General features: G+C 39.8%; 1 protein-coding gene and 2 pseudogenes across 1 annotated transcript in view; 2 read left to right on the top strand and 1 right to left on the bottom strand.

Moving 5' to 3' along the window:
• DDX10 (DEAD-box helicase 10) overlaps positions 1-22616 on the top strand; it is a 261518-nt gene that overhangs the window by 139819 nt on the left and 99083 nt on the right. The window contains exons 14-16 of the mRNA XM_036076368.2: positions 4328-4447; positions 7212-7373; positions 18518-18574. Coding sequence (XP_035932261.2) covers positions 4328-4447; positions 7212-7373; positions 18518-18574 — 339 coding nt within the window. The remainder of the gene's footprint in view (positions 1-4327; positions 4448-7211; positions 7374-18517; positions 18575-22616) is intronic.
• Positions 781-2172, top strand: LOC118525599 (annexin A2 pseudogene; annotated as a pseudogene).
• Positions 20713-20878, bottom strand: LOC118525610 (U2 spliceosomal RNA; annotated as a pseudogene).

The following is a 22616-nucleotide window of genomic DNA, read 5'->3' as shown; positions in this document are numbered from 1 at the left end:
TATTTTTGGACACCAAAATATCCACCACTCATATTCTGCAGTTACCCTTTTGCCACATAATTTTCCATCTATCCATTTATCACCTTTTTAAATGTAATGCATTTCAGAGTAAGTTGCCAACAGCATTACACTTTCTTCCATATACTTGAGCTTGCCTGTCATTCATTAAAGTTCAGTATTTGTTTACGGGACTCTTTTGAGGTAGAAATTTATGTACAGTAAAATGCACCAATCTTAAGTGCAACATTTGAATATTGACTGTTGTATACACCTGTGTAACTCAAACTCCCATCAGGATAATAGAGTATGACCATCACCCCCAGAAAGTTGCTCCTCAGCATTTTTTTGTTTTTATTTAAGTGGTGATAATTTACTTCTATTTGTTATTTTTACATCGTGATGATCCTCTGAGTTTGCACTATTTGATCAGCATTGTCTCTCTGATGACAGAACATTAGCCAACCCAGGATCCTCAAGAATTGACCCAAAACCCAAGAAGATCAAGTAGGAGTCATTAACACGGTCGCCAACCCTGGTGGCTCTGTTGGTGGTGCTTTTTGGTAATTGTCTCTAGGGAAAAGTGGGGGCTGGGCGTGTAGGAGTGATGGCTGCGCAGAAGGAAGTGGGGGTCTTATTAACGCCCTGTGTTCACAAGGTGTCCTACGGGTGGCAACTTAATTTCGGTTGACAAGCTTCTTACCACCCTGTTCTCTTTCAATTTAGTTTTACCACCACACAATTTACTGAGTTGAAGTAAGGAAATGATGATTGTATTATTTTCCAACAATAATAGTCATGTATCGGCTCTACAACTGGGGACGCTCGCAGCTCTTGGCGCCAGGCCCAGCTTCCTTCAAAATGTCTACTGTTCATGAAATTCTCTGCAAGCTCAGCTTGGAGGGTGATCACTCTACGTCCCCAAGTGCATACGGGTCGGTCAAAGCATACACCAATTTTGATGCTGAGCGTGATGCTCTGAACATTGAAACGGCCATCAGGACCAAAGGTGTGGATGAGGTCACCATTGTCAACATTTTGACCAACCGCAGCAATGAACAGAGACAGGATATTGCCTTCGCCTACCAGAGAAGGACCAAAAAGGAACTTGCGTCAGCACTCAAGTCAGCCTTGTCCGGCCACCTGGAGACTGTGATTTTGGGCCTATTGAAAACACCTGCTCAGTATGATGCTTCTGAGCTGAAAGCCCTCCCTGAAGGGGCTGGGGACTGATGAGGACTACCTCATTGAGATCATCTGCTCAAGGACCAACCAAGAGCTTTAGGAAATTAACAGAGTCTACAAAGAAATGTACAAGACTGATCTGGAGAAGGACATTGTTTCTGACACATCTGGTGACTTCCGCAAGCTGATGGTTGCCCTTGCAAAGGGTAAAAGAGCAGAGGATGGCTCTGTCATTGATTATGAACTGATTGACCAAGATGCTCGGGATCTCTATGGTGCTGGAGTGAAGAGGAAAGGAACTGATGTGCCCAAGTGGATCAGCATCATGACTGGGCAGAGTGTGTGTCACCTCCAGAAAGTATTTGAAAGGTACAAGAGCTACAGCCCTTACGACATGCTGGAGAGCATCAAGAAGGAGGTCAAAGGAGACCTGGAGAATGATTTCCTGAACCTGGTCCAGTGCATTCAGAACAAGCCCCTGTATTTTGCTGACCAGCTGTATGACTCCATGAAGGGCAAGGGGACTCGTGATAAAGTCCTGATTAGAATCATGGTCTCTCACAGTGAAGTGGACATGTTGAAAATTAGGTCTGAATTCAAGAGAAAGTATGGCAGATCCCTGTACTACTACATCCAGCAAGACACGAAGGGCGACTACCAGAAAGCACTGCTGTACCTGTGTGGTGGGGATGACTGAGGCCCACGAGGAGCCCAGGAGGGGTGCTCCTTTGTTTCCAGCTAACGGTTCTAGAAAACAGCTTGTGACTGGCAGTCCCCTTGTGCCTGTCCCCGCGAGGACGGCGTTAGCACCCCCCTCCCCATCCTTATGCCAGTTGCCTAAGCACTGCCTGCCTCTCGTGTCTAGTCTCTCCTTTTAGCCAAAGAAATGAACATTCCGAGGAGTTGGAAGGGAAATCTGTGATGTGGAACACTTTGCCTCTTGTGTACTGTGTCATAAACAGATGACTAAACTGAATTTTTACTTTAAAAAAAAAATAATAGAGGCGCCTGGGTGGCTCACTCGGTTAAGCGGCTGCCTTCAGCTCAGGTCATGATCCTGGGGTCCTGGGATGGAGCCCCGCGTCCGGCTCCCTGCTCAGCGGGGAGCCTGCTTCTCCCTCCCCCTCTGCCTGCCACTCTGCTTACTTGTGCTCTCTCTCTCTGTCAAATAAATGAATAAAATCTTTAAAAAAAAAAATAATAGTAATGTATCTCAGAGTCCAGTGGCAGGGAGAGGGTTGTGAGGGATGGGCAGAGCAGTTTAGGGCCCTGTGCAACCAGATGGCAACATTCATGCGGTCAGGGCCAGTGGGGGTTGGGGGGTGGAGGAGGTGGGATATCCCACAGGAAGAAGAAATCTAAAACAATTGGATTTCTTTTCATAGAAATCTTGTGAGGTGCACACATGGAAATTTTAACGTATTGATGTCTCTCTCTGATGTAATAACAATTTGTTACTTCAGAAGAGATTAATCTTTTCATAAGCATTTTGTGGATTTAAAATCTTAGAATGTTCATAAATTTGAAATGATTCATGGTCTAAGAAATAAGCGTAGTTGGATAATATAGCTTGCATGTTTTAAGAACCAGAATTATAACAGCAGTTTTAGTAATACCCACATAAGAGAACCATTGGTGTCAAAGTAACTTTCTTGTTGTACTTAAATTATCATATTGCAGATACACTATCTGATTTTCGTAATAAGTATTATTATCTAAAAATATAATGATTAATAACTTGACACAAACCTCTGTTTTAGTGTGTTGTTTTTGATTTCATGGTACTTTATTTTTAAGCATTTTTTAATTCATTATCAATAATATTTACTTTAAGTGAATTGTTCTTTCTGTGTATATTTATTAACATAATGTAACGGTTGTAGCCGGGGGTATATCTTTTCGAAGCTTCTGATAATTCTTGTTTCCTAGGTCAGTCCCTCCTTTCTTACTTTTTCTTGGGTGGTTACCTGTAACACAGAGTTAAAAAAACCAACCAATTAGGAAATTCAAAGTCCAGAATTTTGCAAATTAGACCTCTGTGCAGTTGGCACGATCTCTTTAGGTAGTGTGAAATCAATATATAATAGTAGTATTTGAGGTTTATCGAATACTTACATTTTGTGTGTTTTACATTTATTGTTAAACTCTCTGGAACAACTCTATGAGATAGAGGTATCATCGAGGATACTCAATTTATAGCTAAAGCACAGTGATTAAATAACTTGCTGTTACACAGCTCAGAAGTGGTAGAGCTTGAATTCAAATCCGTTTTCTTAACTATTGCACCAAAGACTTATTCTGTCTACTCATCTGATGGAGGCTTCCTTAGATTTGTTTGCTAACCACCACCCATGGTACCCCGGGCTCTAATGTGAGGAGTATCATACAGATCCCTCTGAGTGGTGACTTACTTATTGTCACTCATCAGTGCAGGCTGTGCTATGACCTGGGCAGCTCCCCACTTCAGATGGTTTGCTCATCATTCACTTAGCATAAGTAAACAATGGCTCTGCATTTTTAATACCCTGCTTTGGTGGTTTTAGGACATTAGGTGGGTTCTGATCAGTGTATCCTGTTAAAAGTACTCTGATTCTATCTCACCTTTGGACACAGCTTAGTTATCAAAGGATGTTTTCCAGTGTTCATATAGTAAATTACTGTAATAGGAGGAAGAATGTTGAGCTGCAAACAATGTACTGTAGTAATTTTGCTTTCCAGGTAAACATTTCCCTATTCTGAAAATTTAAGTTTGCCCTTGGAATTAGAACTATTTCTAAAATGTGCTCTGTGTTAGAGCTGCAAGGTAGCTTTATTTATGTTGAATGTCCATTTTTCACGTTATCACGTTTCTTCTGGTGTCTCAACATTATCAGGATAGTATAGTTTTAGTAATAGAAGAAATTTTAAAGGTTACTTATGTCTAACGTTAATTAATCTTGTTTAGATTTAAGCCCCTTTAGCACTGTGGGGGTACCATTAGTTAAAAAATCTAATAACTTGATTTTCTGGATAGTATTTTTGGCGCTTATTAGCCAGTGAGCCAATAAATACATTTAATTTTGGAAAGTGTATTACAGAGTTAAATTGCTGATATAAATGCAGCCATTTAACTAATCATCTTTGTTTTTTGTACATTTTCATACAGAAAAAAGAACCTTCTAAATCCAGTGTCAAGAAAAAAGTGACCAAGGTCGCAGAAGCAAAAAAAGTAATGAAGAGAAATTTTAAAGTGAATAAGAAGATAACATTTACTGATGAAGGGGAGGTAAGATTCTTAAATGCTTCATTTCTGAGGTACCATCCAAGTATTGTAAAGAGTCTGACTCTCTTCTGACGTCCATTCATTAGTGAGAAAAAGAAACTGTTTCTTCAGAGCACGAGGCAGCTCCTGTCCGTGTGTCTTAGGCAGTTCTCAGTACGTCTGGAGGCAGGAAGGCCTCACGGACAGTAAGCTGCCACAGTTCTGGGTGCTGATGATGCACCCGGAGTTGGATTTAAAATCCGAGCTTTCTCAATTCCGTTTTTACAGGTTAGACTTTCCCGTCAGGGTGTCCGTCAACACGTTCTGTGGCAACAGACGCAAGAATAGTGACACAACTACTTGCCACAGCCTTTCCTGGACTCTGTAAAGTTTCTGCTTTGCGCTTCCTCCGTTTCCCCGCTGTACTGGCACGTTTCTTACTGGGCTGGCTGTGAGGCGGCGTTTTCTGCTTCACGCTGGTGCCTGGCTCTCACCTCACCGTTACCTTGGTCTTCGCGTAAATAGGTACCACTCGCAGATGGCTCATGAAAAGTCCCTCTGTTAAATCACAATGTTCTCTCCGTTTTTAAAGAGAAGAGAGGTCTGCAAAGTCAGGTGACTTACCTGAGGAGTAATGGTGGTTAGTGGTCATAGTGGGTCTTCAGAATAGCCGCTCCTGGTTTTCACTCTCTTCAACCTACAGGTTTTCCTGTGCATCCTGGTAGAGCACACACCCACTGTCCCACTGTCATCTCATTTTCCTTGCCTTGTCTTTTAGTTTTTTCTTCCTAGCACTTATGTGACTTTATATTCTCTATTTACGTGGTTATTGTCCTTCTCTTCCACTCTAGTGGAATGAGGGTAGCTACCTGAGGGAAGGTATCTGTCCGCTTTGCTCACTGCTCTGGCCCCAGCACTGAGAACGGGGCCTGACGTACAGTAAACCCATAAGTTTATTGAATGAATGGACTGTTTTCTAATATCCCAATAAAATAACAGTTTTTAAGATACTGACTGTAATGTGTCACACAAGACGTTTCCTCATCATTCATACAAGTGCTGCATAAACTGTCTGTATCCAGTGGAGTATGTTTCCTGTTAACGGTGAGGTTAACAGACATCTGGATGTTACTTGGCAAAGGGAGCCCAGTTTGCACTAGGAATATGGAGTAAGGTGGTGTATAAATCATATGAAGAAAGAGCGCAATTTAAAGGTGTTGGAAGTTGCAGAGGAAGCCTATAGATTGATATGTCATGGATCCTTATGAAATCATTGAAAAGAGGTCAGCACCTGAAGCGGGCTCGGCCAAAATGTAGTGGTATTACATCAGATGCTTACCGTAAAGCAAGGTGAGTGCTGTCAGCGTGATGAGGTTCCTGACTGTGCTAGTGCGTCTAACTGCGCGGATTATACCAATTCGCTCCAAGGTGAGTATAAATCCTTAACTGTAGAATGTTTCCCTGAAAACTTACTGCTGATAGGAGCCCTGTCTGGCTACGGGCCACACTGAAACTTGTGCTCTGAACGTCTGAGAGAACTTTTCCTTCAGCCCGCAGAGGCCTGAACTTTTTTCCTGCGGTCATAAGAAAGGACTGAAGAGCTGGAGCAGTGGGTGGTGTTCTTTCTGTCACACCGGCTTCCTCTCCCTGCTTCTTCAGTGTCAGGGGCTGCCGGCATGGCCACCCACGCACTGACAGGTGTGACCCCCATTCGGTGCCAAACGTCGAGACGCTGTGGGAATCCTGTGTTGAAGACTGGCTGGTGACAGGAGTGAGAGGAGCTGACAAGAGAATGTGTGCACCTACAACTTCACTTTGCTTGCAGTTTAATTAGTGGCCTTTCAAAACAATGGCAGCTACTGAAATCCTCTGGCAACCAATTACTAGTTAAAAACAAGAGAATAGGTTTTGTCTAAATTGTCTTGAGTTTTACAGTGTTAGACCTGGAAGATGACTGAGTCAAATAGACCTTTTTAAAAAATTTTCAGACAAGGACACAGATGCCCAGAAATGAAGTATTTATTCAGGGTTATGCAGTAGGGCTAGCATAAAAGTGAGGACATTAAGCCAGGTCCCCTGACTCCACATCAGTGCTCTGACTTCTGTGTTACCTTGTTCCTAACCGTGAACTGTATGTGTAAATTGTGTAGATTTGAGCCAGCTCCTGAAATCCAAGCTAATTTTCTTTTATGCCTAGTTATTTTAGTGTTTATGTGTATTATGGGCTGATATGGGATTTATTGATCAATTTTGAGCATTCAGTATGTGCCAGATACTGTGCTGGGCCCCGAGAATACATAAACAGGATAGACAACAGCCCTCAAGGAGATCAGATTAATTCTTGGCAGAAACACAGGAAAACACGGGAAAGTCAAACAACAGTATGGGGAGAGAAGGGTCGGAAGTGCCAAGGTAGCCGGCGGGACTGCTTGGGTCCACCTGGCTCCTGTTCTGCACATGTTGGGAATGGAGCCCGCAGATCATAGCCCATTAAGACACTGAGATGATGTGGAAGCAGCTAGCTTCTCCTCCAAAGTATTTCATGACATTTTCCTTTATTCCTGCTGGGTCACTGGATTGTGGCAGCATTACTTTATCCTGACTGGGACAGTCTTTTCAGGGGTTTGCTCACTTTATTTATAAAGTTTGTTCAAAAGCTTAAGAAATACAGGTTGTAAGGCAGAAAGTGGGGAGAATACACCATTTCAAAATCATTATACAAAGGGAAATGGTTTTCTGTTGATGTTCCCTGTCCTCTGCCCCATACTTACTGTTTTCCTGTCTTCAGTTAGTTCAGCAGTGGCCACAGATGCAGAAATCTGTCTTGAAGGACACCGAGGATGAGGACAGTGCTGGTGGCATCAACTTAGATAAAGCCAAGGAAAGGCTTCGAGAAGAGGACAGATTTGACAAAGAAGAATATAGGAAGAAGATCAAGGCGAAGCATCGGGTGAGCTTTCCATCTTGAATTAATACTGAATAACATTTTATATGTCCCTAAATATTCATTAGATGTTCATCAGTAACCATATTACTTTCTTCATTGATTTCTTGAACACTTCTTTCTCTGAGGGTATTTTCTCATCTTATCTAGTCTCTTTTTCTTGCTTCTGCTGGTGGAGTCTTGTATACTGACTGGTTTCTAAGAATGTTGCCCAAATCTGCTTTTGGTTGAGGTAACCCAAATGATATTAGTGATTTCTTTTTAAAGTTTTGATTTTGAGATTAATGTAGTTTTACATGCAGTTGTAAGAAGTAACAGTCTCTGTATTACTCTCTCATCCTGTGTGCTCCATTTCTATAATTTTTGCCATTTCAGGAATGTTAGGTAGATGAAGCGGTGGAATGTGTTTGTAGCCTTTTGGGACTTGCGTTTATACTCAGTGTAATTCTGTGTAAATTCACCCAGGTTGTTGTGTGTCTGAGTGCTTGGTACACATGTACCACAGGTTCTTCACCATTTACCTGGTGTTCCCAGCTTCAGCTTAATAGTTGATAATGCATGGAAGATTTACTTAGTGTATTTAAAAAAAATAGAAAGAAAAGAAGAAACCTTGTAAGAGGGAGTGCTTCTGTATGAGCATGTGCACCGTTAGCCTTACACTTGGCAGTTTTCTGTTACCCTGGAACTGGGCTACTCCGTTCCGGTCACTCCTGGTCTTACTGTCTTTTCACACTACTTAATTCCCATAAAAGTGGACTTTTCACTAGATAAATGATTCAGTTAATGAAATAAGGCAGATTTATATTTTTAAGGACATTTCTATAGCATGCCCTTGAGATAATGAATGATTTCAGGGGAACATAGTCTCATGCCCAAGAATCACTGCTATAACGTGAGGTTCTGGGTTAAGAAACTTGTAAGCTTTTGGATGTGGACGTTGTTAACTATATCCTGAGAAGGACTCTTGTGGGTTTTGACTCCTCTTTGACCTTGTAATGATTCAGTGGCTCAGTCAACTATTATAGAGCAGCAGTTCTTGTTTCTTCAAGGTTCGATGCAGCTTCGCAGTAGCATTTGATGAATAAGAAAAAGTAGCCATTGAAGATAGCTGCAGGGGTGGAAATGAATGGTGAGAAAATCCTTTTAGAAATGTGGGGAACAAATGAACCTCAAACACAGTTTGTAGTTCAGAATGTTATTTTGAAAACTAAACATTTCATGCATTGCTGTTTATTACAGTACTTTAAATTGAAATTTGGTACTAATTATTTGTTATTAAAATTTTTTATAATATTAATTAAAAATTTTAATAATATTAAAATGTCAGCAGCATGTCACATTTCTGCTTAGAGTACTTATCCAGGGGAAGATTGAGCATAAGGACATTTTGTCCTTTATTTTTACATTGTAGCCCGCAGTACAAGCAACAGGAGGTGTTTCCCACTGCTGCCCGTTCTTGTCTCCCCTGCTCTCCCTCCCCCGTGTGTGGAAGTTACTATATCCAGGCTGTGGAATATTGTTTCTGAAACCTTTAAAATCTTAATTTCAAATTGACTAAGTGTACATTTATTACACACTGTTTGTGTGCTAGGCTCTGCCCTAGGCTGTGAGGATAGAATACTTAAAATACGTGGGTTCCTCTGTCCTTGGGAAGATTATAATTAAACAGTAGTTAACTGCACACAAGCTTTTTATGCCTCTGTTTTTTTTACGTGAACATTTTTGAAATGAAAAATATATTCATGTTCTAAAATCAAGATCATAAAAAAGCTAGTTGAGACATCTTGCTTCTGCCCATGCCTGTCTTCTTACTCATACCTACCCCCATAGGTAACTATTTTTATTAATTATTAATATATCCTAGGGGCACCTGGGTGGCTCAGTTGGTTAAGCTCCAACTCTTGATCTTAGCTCAGGTCTTGATCTCAGGGTCGTGGGTTCAAGCCCCACATTGGGCTCCATGCCCGCGTGGAGCCTACTTAAAAACAAAAAAAATATTGACATATCCTGGCGTTTCTTAATGCAGATGTGAGTAAATAGAAATACAGCTCCTTATTTTCTCCCTTTGTTACAGGAAAGGTAAATATACTGTATGTAGATTGTTCCGCACATTTCCATTTTCACTTTTATGCTTTTAAATAATTTATTTTCTTTGCACCGTTGTTAAAAGTAGTACGATTTTTAAACTGTCATGGTGACTATCTTACAGCAAGGTTGAACAGAGCACTTTGGGCTGACATAGTTGTGAGAGAAATCACAAGAACTTCACACACTGCTGGTTCTGAGGTCTGTACCTCTGTAAGGTCTTTTTTAACAAGTCAAAGCTTGTCGTCTTGTATAAAGTAGGTATATTCTGCACAAGGGAACCTATGGCGTACTTTCCGTATTGGATGTTGAAAATATTATGTAGCCTGAAAAAAGCACAAGGAAATAACTAAAATAGTCTTCTCTCTGTTCAACTTTAATGTAAATGCTACCTGAGTCACAAGTGATTAGTTTCTTGGTATTTCCATCAGTAAAAATTATTACTTATGCATATGTAAGTATTTGTGTATTAAATTAGCGAAAATGTCACATTTGAGCACTTTGGAATTAGTAAGTTTATGACAGCATACATAAGACACAGTACAGGTACTCACATCAGTCATGCACCGGGCACCATGGACTGGATTTCTGCCTCAAAGACATGTAGTATTTTTTTAAGTAGCAATTTGAACATTTGGCTTGTTTGGTGGAAGGAGTGGTACACTGTAAGGAGCAGTACTTGCGTTTGAACCCGGAGTCTGGCATTGCCTGGTCCAGTGGGATTACCAGCCCCCAGTATGCACTGCGGTGTCTTGTTAGGAAAACGAGGAAGTGGGCGTGGGAGTTCATACCCGATGGTCAGAGGGGTCCTCTGGCCTGTGTGTGTAGGGAGGACGTGGGAATAAAATAACCCCTGTTGTTTGGAAAATGGAATTTGAGTTGGTCATCTTTCCCTGCTGATAAAATGGGTTTGTTGATTGATGATAAGGCCTCCTTCGAAGTTCACTTATTTTCCAGTGGTTACTAAAATTTAACTTAGAAGCGAAATATATTATTAATCCTGCACAGATTATTTTATCTTAATTGCTTTATCTGAACACATTATTGGTTTTGAAATCATATCTTTTTCCTAATTGAGTATATTACTTATTCTAATGACATTTCTTAGTTCTTCTAGCATAAGGTTTTACCTTGGGCAAATGTAATTATGTTTCCCTTAAAATTGTAACTCATAATTTTGTTATTTCTGTGGAAGAATACTGAGAAGAATTGTATGTCCCTAAAGAACACTTGAAATACTAACTTAGGATCTAGGAATAAGCTTTACCTCATGAAGAAAGAAAAAGAAGAAAGAAACTTTAACAAAAAATTATGAGTGAGGGATGTGCCTGAGAAAATTGTACATGTAAAGAGAAAACTCCACAAAATCTCTATTTTTAAAAATATGTGTCAATTTTAGGAGTTTTCTTAAGCTTATCAATGTTTGTTTAGCATATTTAGACTATTTCATGATTATTTTTTTGGTTTCAAAGGATAACGTATTTAATATATATGTGAATTTTGTCATAATGATTCTGTTTGAAAGGCGGTGTTTGCTCCTGCTGTTTAAACTTAACAGCTTTGCACCATGGTTTCAAGCGCACACTCCCTCTCTGTGGTGTAAGACTCAGCTGTTCATTTTTGTCCTCCATGCTGATACACCTATTCTTGACTCATATTTTCAGCTAGCAGATTCTGAAAGCTGTGTAATTTCTACTGTGACTCAAGTAAATATCTTTGTTCTAATGATTTAGAAACTGAGCAGTAAGAATTTTAACTAGTTTGTAAGAAACCCAAAAAAGCCATTACAGCCTCACTGGGAGTAGAATTTAGCTGTCTGCTGCTGGAGCTCAGAGCTCCTTGCTCTCTGGACTTCAGGCCCTCGTGCACGGGCTGTGGGTCACTGAGTCAGCAGTGTTATTTACCTTTGTGAGTCTTCTTTGCAGCCATTAACCATCGCTTTTTTTTTTTTTTCCCCCTGAGACCATTTCAGCCTTCAGCTTTCCCTGGCAGGTGGCTGTACCTAAGTAGGCCTGTTAGTATTTAATATGCTGAACCTGTTGAAACCACTCATCAGAAGTAAGATTATAGTAGGAGCTATAATATTTGCATAGAAGACCATTAGTAAGTTAGTATATTATAAAGGCAAAACCACTACTTTTGGATGGAAACAATGTGTTTTCTTGTAATTCAATCAGAACTCTGAAAGGTGGGCTGTGGATCACATCAGTGAAAGGTGTCTTTACTTTAATGGAGTGAAAATCTGCTTTGTGGTGTGTGTCATCATTCTTAGCTCTGAAAGATTACAGTATTTAGGGTGATAATATCTGCTAGACCAGCTGGGAGTGGAGAGAAGCAATATATCATGAAGTTCTCTTTCATTCCCTTGAAATTTGCTTTGAGTGCTTTATCCATTTTGGACTGTGTGTTTAGATAACACCGCCATGTCAAGATGTGGCTTGCCAAAAGATGGTAGAGTACTGCTCTGAGTCCCACTTACTACTAGTGTGAACAGTAGACAGGAAAGAATTAAAGGGACTTTTTAGAAAATCTATTTCGTTTTTGTTTTTGTTGACACAGGATTTAGTTGCCGTGGAATCCAGGTATCTTAAACATAAGTGTATATGATAGTCAAGAGGGAGGGAAGCAGTAATCAAGCATCTTAGAATAGTAGTAACAAGAACATTGACAATAATAAGCAGTTAGTTGATTGGGCCCTGCACTAAGTGCTTTGTATGTATTATTATTCTATTATGTGCTAACAACTTCTGAAATAAGCGAGCTAGCCTCAAATTACAGATGATAAAACAGACTTAGAAGGAGCAGGTAATTTGTCCAAGGCCCCACAAGTCAAAAATAGCAGCCCTGAGACTCTTACCTCAAGGTCTTTGTTTTTAACTATTCAGTCTGTTTATACCTATCTTAAACCATCAGGCATTCTCTTACAGTAGCTAACTCTGAAACAGTGAATGAAAGGGTTGGAACAGGAGTGGAGATTTTGAGGAAGGAATGACAAATAATGGAAAGTGTTCTTGTTTCCAGAGCAAGATCATTGGTGTCAAATAAATTAAGGAATAAAGTCTTAAGTGTTGTGGTTAGTAGCTTAGTTTAGGATCCAATACTAGTAATGCCTTTGCCTGAGTGTTCATTGAATATCTATATAGTTACTGGTACCAGAGTGCATTTTTAAGTGGCTGTGAGTCCAAGAGTCTAAGGCATTGTCAGAGAATGGTCTGGCTCAGATGACTTGAAGAAATTTTGTTACTGTCAGAAATGTCATCATGAGGATAAAGGACTAAGCATCTGGTGTTTAACTCTTAAATGAACTTTATGAATAAAGTTTACTTACAGGAGAGGAAAAGAGATTCTCTTCTTGTACATCCCTAACCCCCTTTCAGTTTCAGTCCTTCCTCCTACCATTACAACAAGGTGTACTATAAGAAAGGAGCCAGCCTGTTAGTATGGAACCTTTGCCTGTAATTTGGAGATGTCTGCCTGGGAAGTTTCTGTTTTTATTCCCAAGAGCTTATAACATCTTGTGATATTCAATTCAGCTTATTGGTACATGTGCCCTCCTTCATATCCAGCATCCAAAATAAGACATTTAAATACTCAAAATTGCATAAATCTTATCACTTGTGTGGCAAGTCTTTGAGCTGTTTATAATCTCTATTTTTTATTGTTAAAATGGGATTATGGGATTTTTTTGAAACACTATATTACGTTTGAGAGGTGGGGTGGTGGTTGTTAGACTGATGGTCAGTAGAGACTGGGGGTGAGGAACAGGGGCAGAGTTTGATGCTAATGTAATGAAGGGGTCTGACAAGGCTAGGTCGTAGACTACAAAGACCAGGTGGGAGCTAGACTATGTTTTGCCAGTCCTTAGAGCCCACCATGGGGCCTGGCACATAGTAGCTCAGCAAATGTTTGAAAGAATTAATTAATAAATCCGTGTTTCCACATACACTTATTTTTCTCCCTGTCTTCATATCCTTGTTGGAGTTGTTACAGATTTATATATTGAAGATCAATTTTTTGCATCATTCTCATGAAACTGTGGAATAGGGAACAGATCAGAGAACCTTGCTTTGTTCTGAGTCCCTGGGAAGGATTTAGGTTAACTGGGGTTTTGTTTTTGGAGGGCAGGGGGTGTCTTCAGGGCCAAAGATCCTTGTAATCATTCTTTTACTCACTTCTTTTGACCCAGTTTTCTTCCCCGAAAAAAGAGGTTCCTATACTATTGAAATAGGGATAGATGTCTCCTCCTGCTCTCTGTGACAGCTGGGAAATCAGTTCCTTACCAAAGTGATGCAGTTGCCTGAGAGTCATCCAAACAGCTCATGTTTCTACCACTTCCTGAATTGTTTCCAAATCTACAAATTTCCAAGATTGCCATAGAGTGAAAAGGATTTAAATACATAGTCCTGACTGCTGATAAAATTCATACTTTATGGCATTTTCTTTTCTCAAAGCTAAGGGCCTATAATTTGTGAGAAGCCAAAAGAAGTATAATAACATCTATAAAGGGAGCATTTTGTACCTTGAAATGTGATTTTTCTGTTTTCCTATCCCTTGTGAATTTGGTTTCTATTACTGAATTTCATGCTCTTCTTACATTTAATCATTTGTAGCATGGTAGGACTAAAGATAAAATTTTGCCTTCTTTTTGTGTGGCATAAAATAGCTTTAGGTACCACTCTGTCCTCAAAAATAGGAGAATAAAGGATTTAAAGCATTTGAACCACATAAAATTAAGGGGGAAGGAGAATCTCAATTACTGAATCTAATAAAATTCAGTTATATCTGCCCTCTCAAGTCCTTGTACGCCAACCCTTTGTCTTTATGTCTTCTCATTTATAGCATCTACAATTCATATGTGTGTGTGTGTGTGTGTGTGTATATATATATATATATATATATATATATATATATATATACATATTTTAAGTTAGTTTTTCTTGCCTTAGCAAAGGAAAAAAATGTACTTTCTTCCTATATCCATTTCCCAAATTTTGGATTACCATAAATTCTACTTCTGTTTTTCTCCTCTATTTGAAGACTAATGTTTATTCCTTCCTCTTTTCAGATAGAATGCTAACATAGCTTTTTAAGATAAGAAAGAAAAGTTTTCTCATTTTCCTTGTGTTTCACTCAGTATTGAAAGTTCTTTTTATTTGCACTGAAGCTCCATGTCATGTTCACTTCCTATTTTCAAGGTTTTAGATATACTTCATCTATCTGGGATTTGTGGTAGAAATCTTACAAGGAAAGCTTAGCCCATTTGCATGCACATGTGAATTCTGATAGCCAGTTAAAATTTGAAATTTGTAATGTCCCTCCTTGTCTATAATAAACTAATACTGGAATTCTGTAGCAGTGGAAAATTGTCAACATATTTTTTCTGCTAGGATTAAAATGGCTAGATGAAAAGGCCCAGAGTAGAGATTATGTTTACTTGTATAGACAGGGTTTTTCTGATTTGAACATATTGAGGTTATTCTTTGGAACTTTGAAGTGCCATTTTCAGATCATCTAATGTGTTGGGAGAAGGTCAGTTACTGAATAATTACAACAAAAATTTTTGTGACTGTTAAATGTGGTTAATTATCTTTTTTGCCCCCCTGCACAGAAGACTGGCAAAAACTAATTAGATAATGTCCACAAAATGCTATCAGGGAAAAAAAATATGCTATCAGGATGAAAAGACCCATACGGTAGCAGACCATTACTAATAATAAAAGGAAATGGAACATTTGTCTTAAACATATTGATAAGATAAAAACACTATACATCCGCAAAATAAGTATACTTTCTAATGGACTGGAGAGTGGGGAAGAGGTGTGCTGGAGTTGAGGAAGGGGAGAGGTGTGCTGGAGTTGGTGGGGGGATAGGTGGTGGGGAGGTGTGCTGGAGTTGAGGGGGAGGAGAGGTATGCTAGAGTTGAGAAGGGAGGAGGGAGTTGTGGCCTAGGAGGTGTGCTGGAGTTGAGGGAGGAGAGAGGTAGGCTGAAATTGAGGGGGAGGAGAAGTGTGCTGGAGTTGAGGGAGGAGATGGGGGTGGGCTGGGCTGGGAGGTGTGCTGGAATTGAGGGAGGGGAGAGGTGTGTTAGACTTGAGGGAGGAGAGGTGTGCTGGAGTTGAGGGGGAGAACGTTGGCTCTGAGACTGGTTTTAGTCTCAGGTTCATCATTGAGTGGCTGTGTGATTTCAGACCAGATAATTCCTTTGGTTCAGTTTTTTTCATCTATAAAATGTGAAAAATAATACTTTTTAAGTTTTGTTAAATGGTTTTAAGAATATATGTAAAATGCTTAACATACTGCTGTTTAATTCAGATCTATTAGTGTTAGTAGGAAAATAACAGTCTTAATAATAATGTGTTAATGGGCACAAAGGTTTTTTTTCTAGAAGTTCAGTTTCATTACTGTCTAGTTATCTGATGTTTTATACAGCTGTATCTCATGTAAGTATAGTTTTAAAATTACTTTCAGCAGCGCGATGCTTGAAAGTCACTGTGACCTTTTAGAATAACGTAAAATACTGCTCTCCTTAATTTTACCTTCTAAAACATGAAAACTTCCTTTTGTATAAAATAGAAGTAAAGTGTGTGTGTAAGAGAGAAGAGAGATTACAAATATTACAAGTACAAAAATGTAATATTATATTACAAATATGTGCATCCACAAACGAAAGCCAGCTCTCAAACTGAGAGTAACTATGATCAGTTGTTGTTAATTCTTTTCTTTAATATTATTTGGCTACTTTCATCTATTCTGTAGTCTGCTAATGCTCATAGAAAATCAGTAAATGATGGCAACTTTTATGAAAAATTTGGATGCAAATGTTGAGAAACTGCCATCCATGAACTTTTTTCCTCCCACAAACTGAGGAAGCATCGAGAGTATTTTATTTTAGCGGCAGAACAACCCTCACAAGCCCGTCGGAGAACCAGTTCGGGGATGGCATGTAATAGCAACTGCATTAATTGGCTGCTTGTTAAAATAATACCAGGTATTATTTTCTTCTGTTATCAAAGTGTCATCTGTTAAAGTCTCCAAACCCTGCCATTTTGATTTTTATTAGGTTGTATTGGAAAAAAGCACTAGACTCTGCACGCGAAGGCCCAGGTTAGAGAACAGTCCTGTCATCTTGTCAGCTTTTCACAAAGAGCAAATCACGTTCACAGTTCTTGTTTAGCCTTCCTTTTCCTCTGACCTTGGTCCTGGGACTTCCAGTCTTTAGAATGTTCCTCTGTATAATTGCACATTGTTTAGGTTTTACCTGCCGTTTTAATTTTATATTTTATTTGGAAGTCAAAGGAATACCCATTTTCTCTGAAACTGGGTTAGAGAAAGAATAATAACAGAAAGGAATAATTTAACATTATGCATTATTTAGGGGTGTGACACATTCACAGTTGCTATGTGAATGTGAATTTTTGTTAGTTTCCCTTAGAATTTAGCTTTCCTACTGTGTAATCTGGAGCTCTAGAAACTGAATCTATAAGCTCTGTGGACCCCCCCATCTCTTTGCACTAATTATTATTTAATCCCTTTTGAGACTTTCAACATTTATGTTCTCAGTTTGTCATAAAGGAGTCTATAAACCTAGATGAGGTAGTAGATCGTAGTAATTGACTGTCTTTCTCAGTGCTGGGAGCAACAGAGCAGCCTCAGGTCCGCAGAGGATGCATTAGAATTGGCTTTTGAATCTGGAGAACGTCATGTATACGTACAACATCATGGTAACAGCAGAGTGCCCGGGTTTAAAAAACTTGTTAATTCTCATATTAATAAATGTTGTAATAGTGAATCATGGTCATAAAAGGAAATTACTTGTGGGGCGCCTGGGTGGCTCAGTCGTTGGGCGTCTGCCTTCGGCTCAGGTGATGGTTCCAGGGTCCTGGGATCGAGCCCCGCATCGGGCTCCCTGCTCGGCGGGAAGCCTCCTTCTCCCTCTCCCACTCCCCCTGCTTGTGTTCCCTCTCTCGCTGCGTCTCTCTGTCTGTCAAATAAATAAATAAAATAAAATTACTTGTTATTTACTCAGCTTTTACGTTGACCTAGCAGTTCATTAAAATTTTTTACAAATATAAATTGTTGGCTATGAACTTTGGATCAAGTCTAGCCTTTTTATTATTTCAGCACTTTGTTTTTGAAGAGAAAAAGAGGTTTTTTTAATTTAAAACAAAGTTTTTTGGGGGGTGCCTGGGTGGCTGAGTCGGTTAAGCGTCTGCCTTCAGCTCAGGTCATGATCTCGGGGTGTCACGCTCCTTGCTCAGCGGGGAGTCTGCTTCTCCCTCTCTCTTCCCCTCCCTCCTGCTTGTGCATACACTCTCTCTGTCTTTCTCTCTCTCTCAAATAAATAAAATCGTTAAAAAACCCAAAATTCTTTTCACCTTTAGCCGGGTTATTTTGTTTTGAATTTTAATATTGTACACACTAATTTTTTTCTTATTTTTAAAAATGTTAGTGTTGCATTTTCTGCCTATTTTATGATCATTGGAAAACTTAATGGGGCAATTAGAAAACAATTTAATAAAATAACATGCTTTGTAAGAATGATCTCCCATTGTTTTTTGTTTGAGAAAATGTTGCTCCTTTTCTAAGAACGGATTTCATATCCTTTATAAATTTTCCTTTTAGAGAAAAAGGGAAATAGTCACTAATGCATTTTTTCCCTATTTATTCTAATAGCTGACATTGATTATATGCCAGTCATATGTCAGACATTGTGCCAAGCACTTATGCATAGTATTTTATATAATTCTTATACCAATTTTATGAACTGTGTGCTCCTGTTATCTTCATGTTTCAATGAGAAAATGAATTACAAAATATAAATAAGTTGCCAAAAATTGCACAGCTATTAAGTGGTAGAACTGTGATCTGATTCCAGATCTGTTTGACACATACTTAATGATTACAATTACTTACGTCAAGCCCATCTTGGGCATTTAGTAAATATTTATTGAAAAATGAATGTCAGGTGTCAGTTGGTTTTAAAAAAAAATGTCAAGAATGTGTAGTCTGATTTACATGTAATAAACAAAAGTTTATATGCTGCTAATTTCCCCCTTTTTTTGTAGGAGAAAAGACTGAAGGAAAGGGAAGCCAGAAGAGAAGCCAGTAAGAAACAAGCAAAGGTAAGGGTTGATTTTTTTAATGAGAAAAATGTTGTTAACATTGAATGGGATTTAAGTACTCTGCTTTTCCATATGCATTTTTTATATTTATTTATACATCATGGCGTTCAAATTGGGTATAAGTCCATGTGTGCCCGTCATTTACTTTCTCCTGTTTGTTTCTTTCCTCTGTAATGCAGAATGAAAAATAACCTAAGATAATTTGCTTATTGGCCATTATCCTACTACTCCCGCCACCTTTTCCCATTCTGTTTTGTGCCTTTTAAATATGGGAGACTGTTGGCTTTGTGGGCCAAGCTCAACAGGACTTAACTCTGCCGTCCTTCCGCTAGGCAGACAGCTGTGTGGACCTACCTCGGTCATAGAGAACCCTGAAGGCACTGATTGCTTCCTTTCCTGGGATCTAGGGGAAAGCACTCCGTATCACGTGCCTTCACTGTTTTCTGTAAACAAAAATTTTCAGCAAGTGTATATGCACAGTATCACTCATACATGTCCTGTTGTGAACACCATCCCTGTGCAGCTCTAATTTTTATCTGGGGGGTTTGACACTGAGAAGGGCTCAGCTTCTGCATTCCGACTGCATTGAGTACAAATGACTCCCTAGAACCCGGACCCAGTAACGTATGTCATTTCTCATGCCGTGTCTCCTCGTGCCATGCCTGACTAGCCATGATGTCTTCTTGGCAGTTAGCAAAGATCCGACTCCCTTGAGTAAGCCCATAATATTCTTGGTCATTTTTTCCATGCTGGCCATAGCACTCAGAGAGCAAGTCAGAGGTGATAACTCATTTTATAGTTCTGAAGTGGGAAGCAATTACTCTGCAGTGTAAGATGAAAAGACTGCTTATATTCAGTATTAAATATCACTCTGTCTTCAGAGGTGCCCGAAAACGAGAGCTGTAGTGTGTGCGGCCTGACTGCGAAATCGGGGGGCGGATTCTGTGTATGCTCTTAAAATGCAGATGCGCACTGTCACGGCACTGAAATTGCATCTTAGGGGCTAGTGTGGGAAAAATTTAAATTTAAGAAGAAAACTTTAGATCTAACGAAAGCATTTGATATTTATGAATATTGCATGCTCAGCATAAAACTAAACTTATTTCACTAAGAAGCTCTCTCACTTTGCACATAAAATTCTAAAATGAAAGATGTAATCTGGAGCCAGAAGAAAACCTGCTTAGTGTATTTCCTTCGTGTGTATTCACGCATATTTGTGTATATTGCTAAAACGGTTTGTTTTATTCTTGTTGACACTGTAGCCTTCACCTGTGTGGTGGTTTAAGTCACAGATTGTTCTCACCCATGGGGCTGCCTCTTGTGCCTCTTCTTTCATCTTTCTGTCAATTGGCATATGTGTGTATTTGGTTTTGATGCTATACCAGCTGGGATATAAACAGAGAAACTGGCAAATGGCTGTCAGTTCGGGTCCACTGGGGCAGATCTCTAAAGTGAACTCCCCAAGCCAGGCACACCCTTCACTCCCTAACCCCTCTTTGTCATCCACTTGTTCCTGACATCCGGGAATGAGGACGCCTCATTTCTGTCCAACCACTGAGGCCTGTCCTGGAGATAAACAGAAGAGGCTCTACCGCTGCTGTGGCTTTGCTGCTAGGCCAGGAGCCCGCAGCAGACAGAGGCTGTGCTTTAGTGATGCTCACAACCTCGACTGCTGCTCCCCGGTGATCTGAGCAGCGGGATGAGTGGCCGGGTTGTAGCCAGGACCCAAACATTCCACGAGACACCAAGGACTGGCCGCAGTGACAGATTCAGGCTGACTGTTGGAGTCCCGAGGAATTAGCTTGGATCTACCTTTTTGTGGCTCACTTCTTTTCAAATGAAAGTGGTTGGGGGGCGCCTGGGTAGCTCAGTTGTAAAGCATCTGCCTTCAGTTCAGGTCGTGATCCCAGGGTCCTGGAATCAAGCCCTGCATCAGGTTCCCTGCTCGGCGGGAAGCCTGCTTCTCCCTCTCCCGCTCCCCCTGCTTGTGTTCCCTCTCTCACTGTCTCTCTCTGTCAAATAAATGAATAAATAAAATCTTTAAAAAAAAGTGGTTGGACGAAGGCTCCCTTTTTGGGCTTTTCAGGTGCCCCTTTGGAAACAGACCCAGAAGATATTATTGGGAGTGACTCTGTAAAAAGGGGTGATGGCCCTATGTTCTGTGATGTCTAAGAAGACATACATGGTGTCTTATCAGGTGACCTTACTGTCTTTGTGCATGTGCTTTAAATGATGGATAATTTAGTTTTAAACTGATAAGAACAGATACTACACTTGATCTTAGCCAAAAGGCCGAGAAGCGATTGGATAATTTAGTTTTAAAGTAAACTTTATCCTCTCTTTAATGTATTTCCACATAATCACTGTGTGACTTGTGGCTGTGCCTTCTGAGGCCCTTTGGTCAGCTTCAGGCTAGAGCATCTTTGGATTACTGGACCTACAAGATAGTCAGAAGATGCCTTGGTGCTGAAAGGAAGTGGTGTTTGCAGACCTGCTGTCGCAGGACGTGTAGTCATACCCATTTAGAGCTCTGTAGAGAATTGGTGCACAGCAGCTGACGGTGCGAGAGAGGGAGACTCCCAGGGCTCTCTCGACCATGTTTTGTGCTCCATTCAGCCAGTATCATCTTCCATGAGGAGGAACATAGAAGACGCAGAGTATTGTTTTTAATTGGAAAAAATAGTGTTCGAAGGAAAGTTAATGGATTTGTCTTTATTTCCCCCCCAAGGTGAAGGCTTAGTGATAATGTGAGGTTTCAGTTTTATAAAGCATGGTTGGTGGTTATCTCTTCCGACATAGAAAGTCTTCCTAAGAAACATTGCTTTGAAGATGGAGTGCAGTGAAACAAAGTTGGAATGGACCTCTCAGGAATCTGAGGCTACTCTTTGTTAAAAGATAGATCTGAGATTCACATAGGAAACCCTTGAGGTTTTCTGGGTGCCCGGGGCTTAGTGATCCGGAAGATAGAGGTCTTTGGAGTATCAAAACTTTGTTTAGCAGAGAAATACTTGAACTGCAAAATGGACTTTTTACTTTACCAGGATGTTGTGTGTTCTTATAACTTAGAAATTTTAAACTGAGATGTGGAAAAAACAGTTGTAGCAATGATCAGTAGATCACATTGCTCTTTAGGTTCAGGGAGGTGACATAATCCTGGAAATACAGCTTCACCTCATCCTTCAGCTCGATTTCCTCTTGTCACTTTGGTGGTCACAAGTGCTTGTACCAACCTCTAATGTCTGGAACGATTTTGTAGAAATGTATAAAGAAAGGAACAACAGTGCCAAACCTTGAGGAAACAGATCCCCAGGAATATCTCAGTGCTGTGCTGCTTTTGAACAGAAAGTAGAGTTTATTAAACAGAAGTATGAGGTTGGTAAAAGTGAACAGTGAGTGTGGAGGAATAAAGAGTGGGAAGCAGCTCAGAGGAACTTAAACACTGGGAAGTTACGTTTTGCCTGAATATATTACAGATGGTAAAGTTATTTTTTAGGCATGGGGGAAATTATATCAAAATAACTAAAGTGATGGCCTTTTCTGAGATTGAAGTTTTATAGTTGTAAACTTTAGCTTAATTTTCTCTGGTTTTTATTGCCTTGTTTAATAAGGCAATAAAGTGACCCTGGGACACTTTATTTATTTGCTTAACAAATAGTAGACTTGGGAAACAGTTTTTTGGATACCTGAGGTGGTACAATTAGTTCTTTGAGGATATAGGATCCAAAGAAGTAGGAGTTGTGTAACTTTAGAACATGAGTAGGCCTGAGAGATGGTCTAGAGTGGTTTCCTCATCCACTGGTCTATCATATCTTTTTTTCTGGTCACTAATAGTTTTATACAGCTGTATTTATTCATTCTGAGAGGACCTTCTCTTTTCTTTTTTTTTTTTTTGGCTTTGGAATATCCTTTTATTTATGAAATAATGATGATTTTAATTGTCATTACTTGACAAAGCAAAAACCCTCTGTCCATCCTTTGAAATCTTTTTTGAACTTTTCCTGGTCCATGACATTTAAGAGTGTGGCCTCCACTGATCTACTCC

This window comes from Halichoerus grypus, chromosome 11 (genome assembly GCF_964656455.1).
Source record: "Halichoerus grypus chromosome 11, mHalGry1.hap1.1, whole genome shotgun sequence".
Lineage (NCBI taxonomy): Eukaryota > Metazoa > Chordata > Mammalia > Carnivora > Phocidae > Halichoerus > Halichoerus grypus.
Note: the sequence above shows the minus strand (reverse complement) of the source record. Positions and strands in the feature narration are given on the sequence as shown.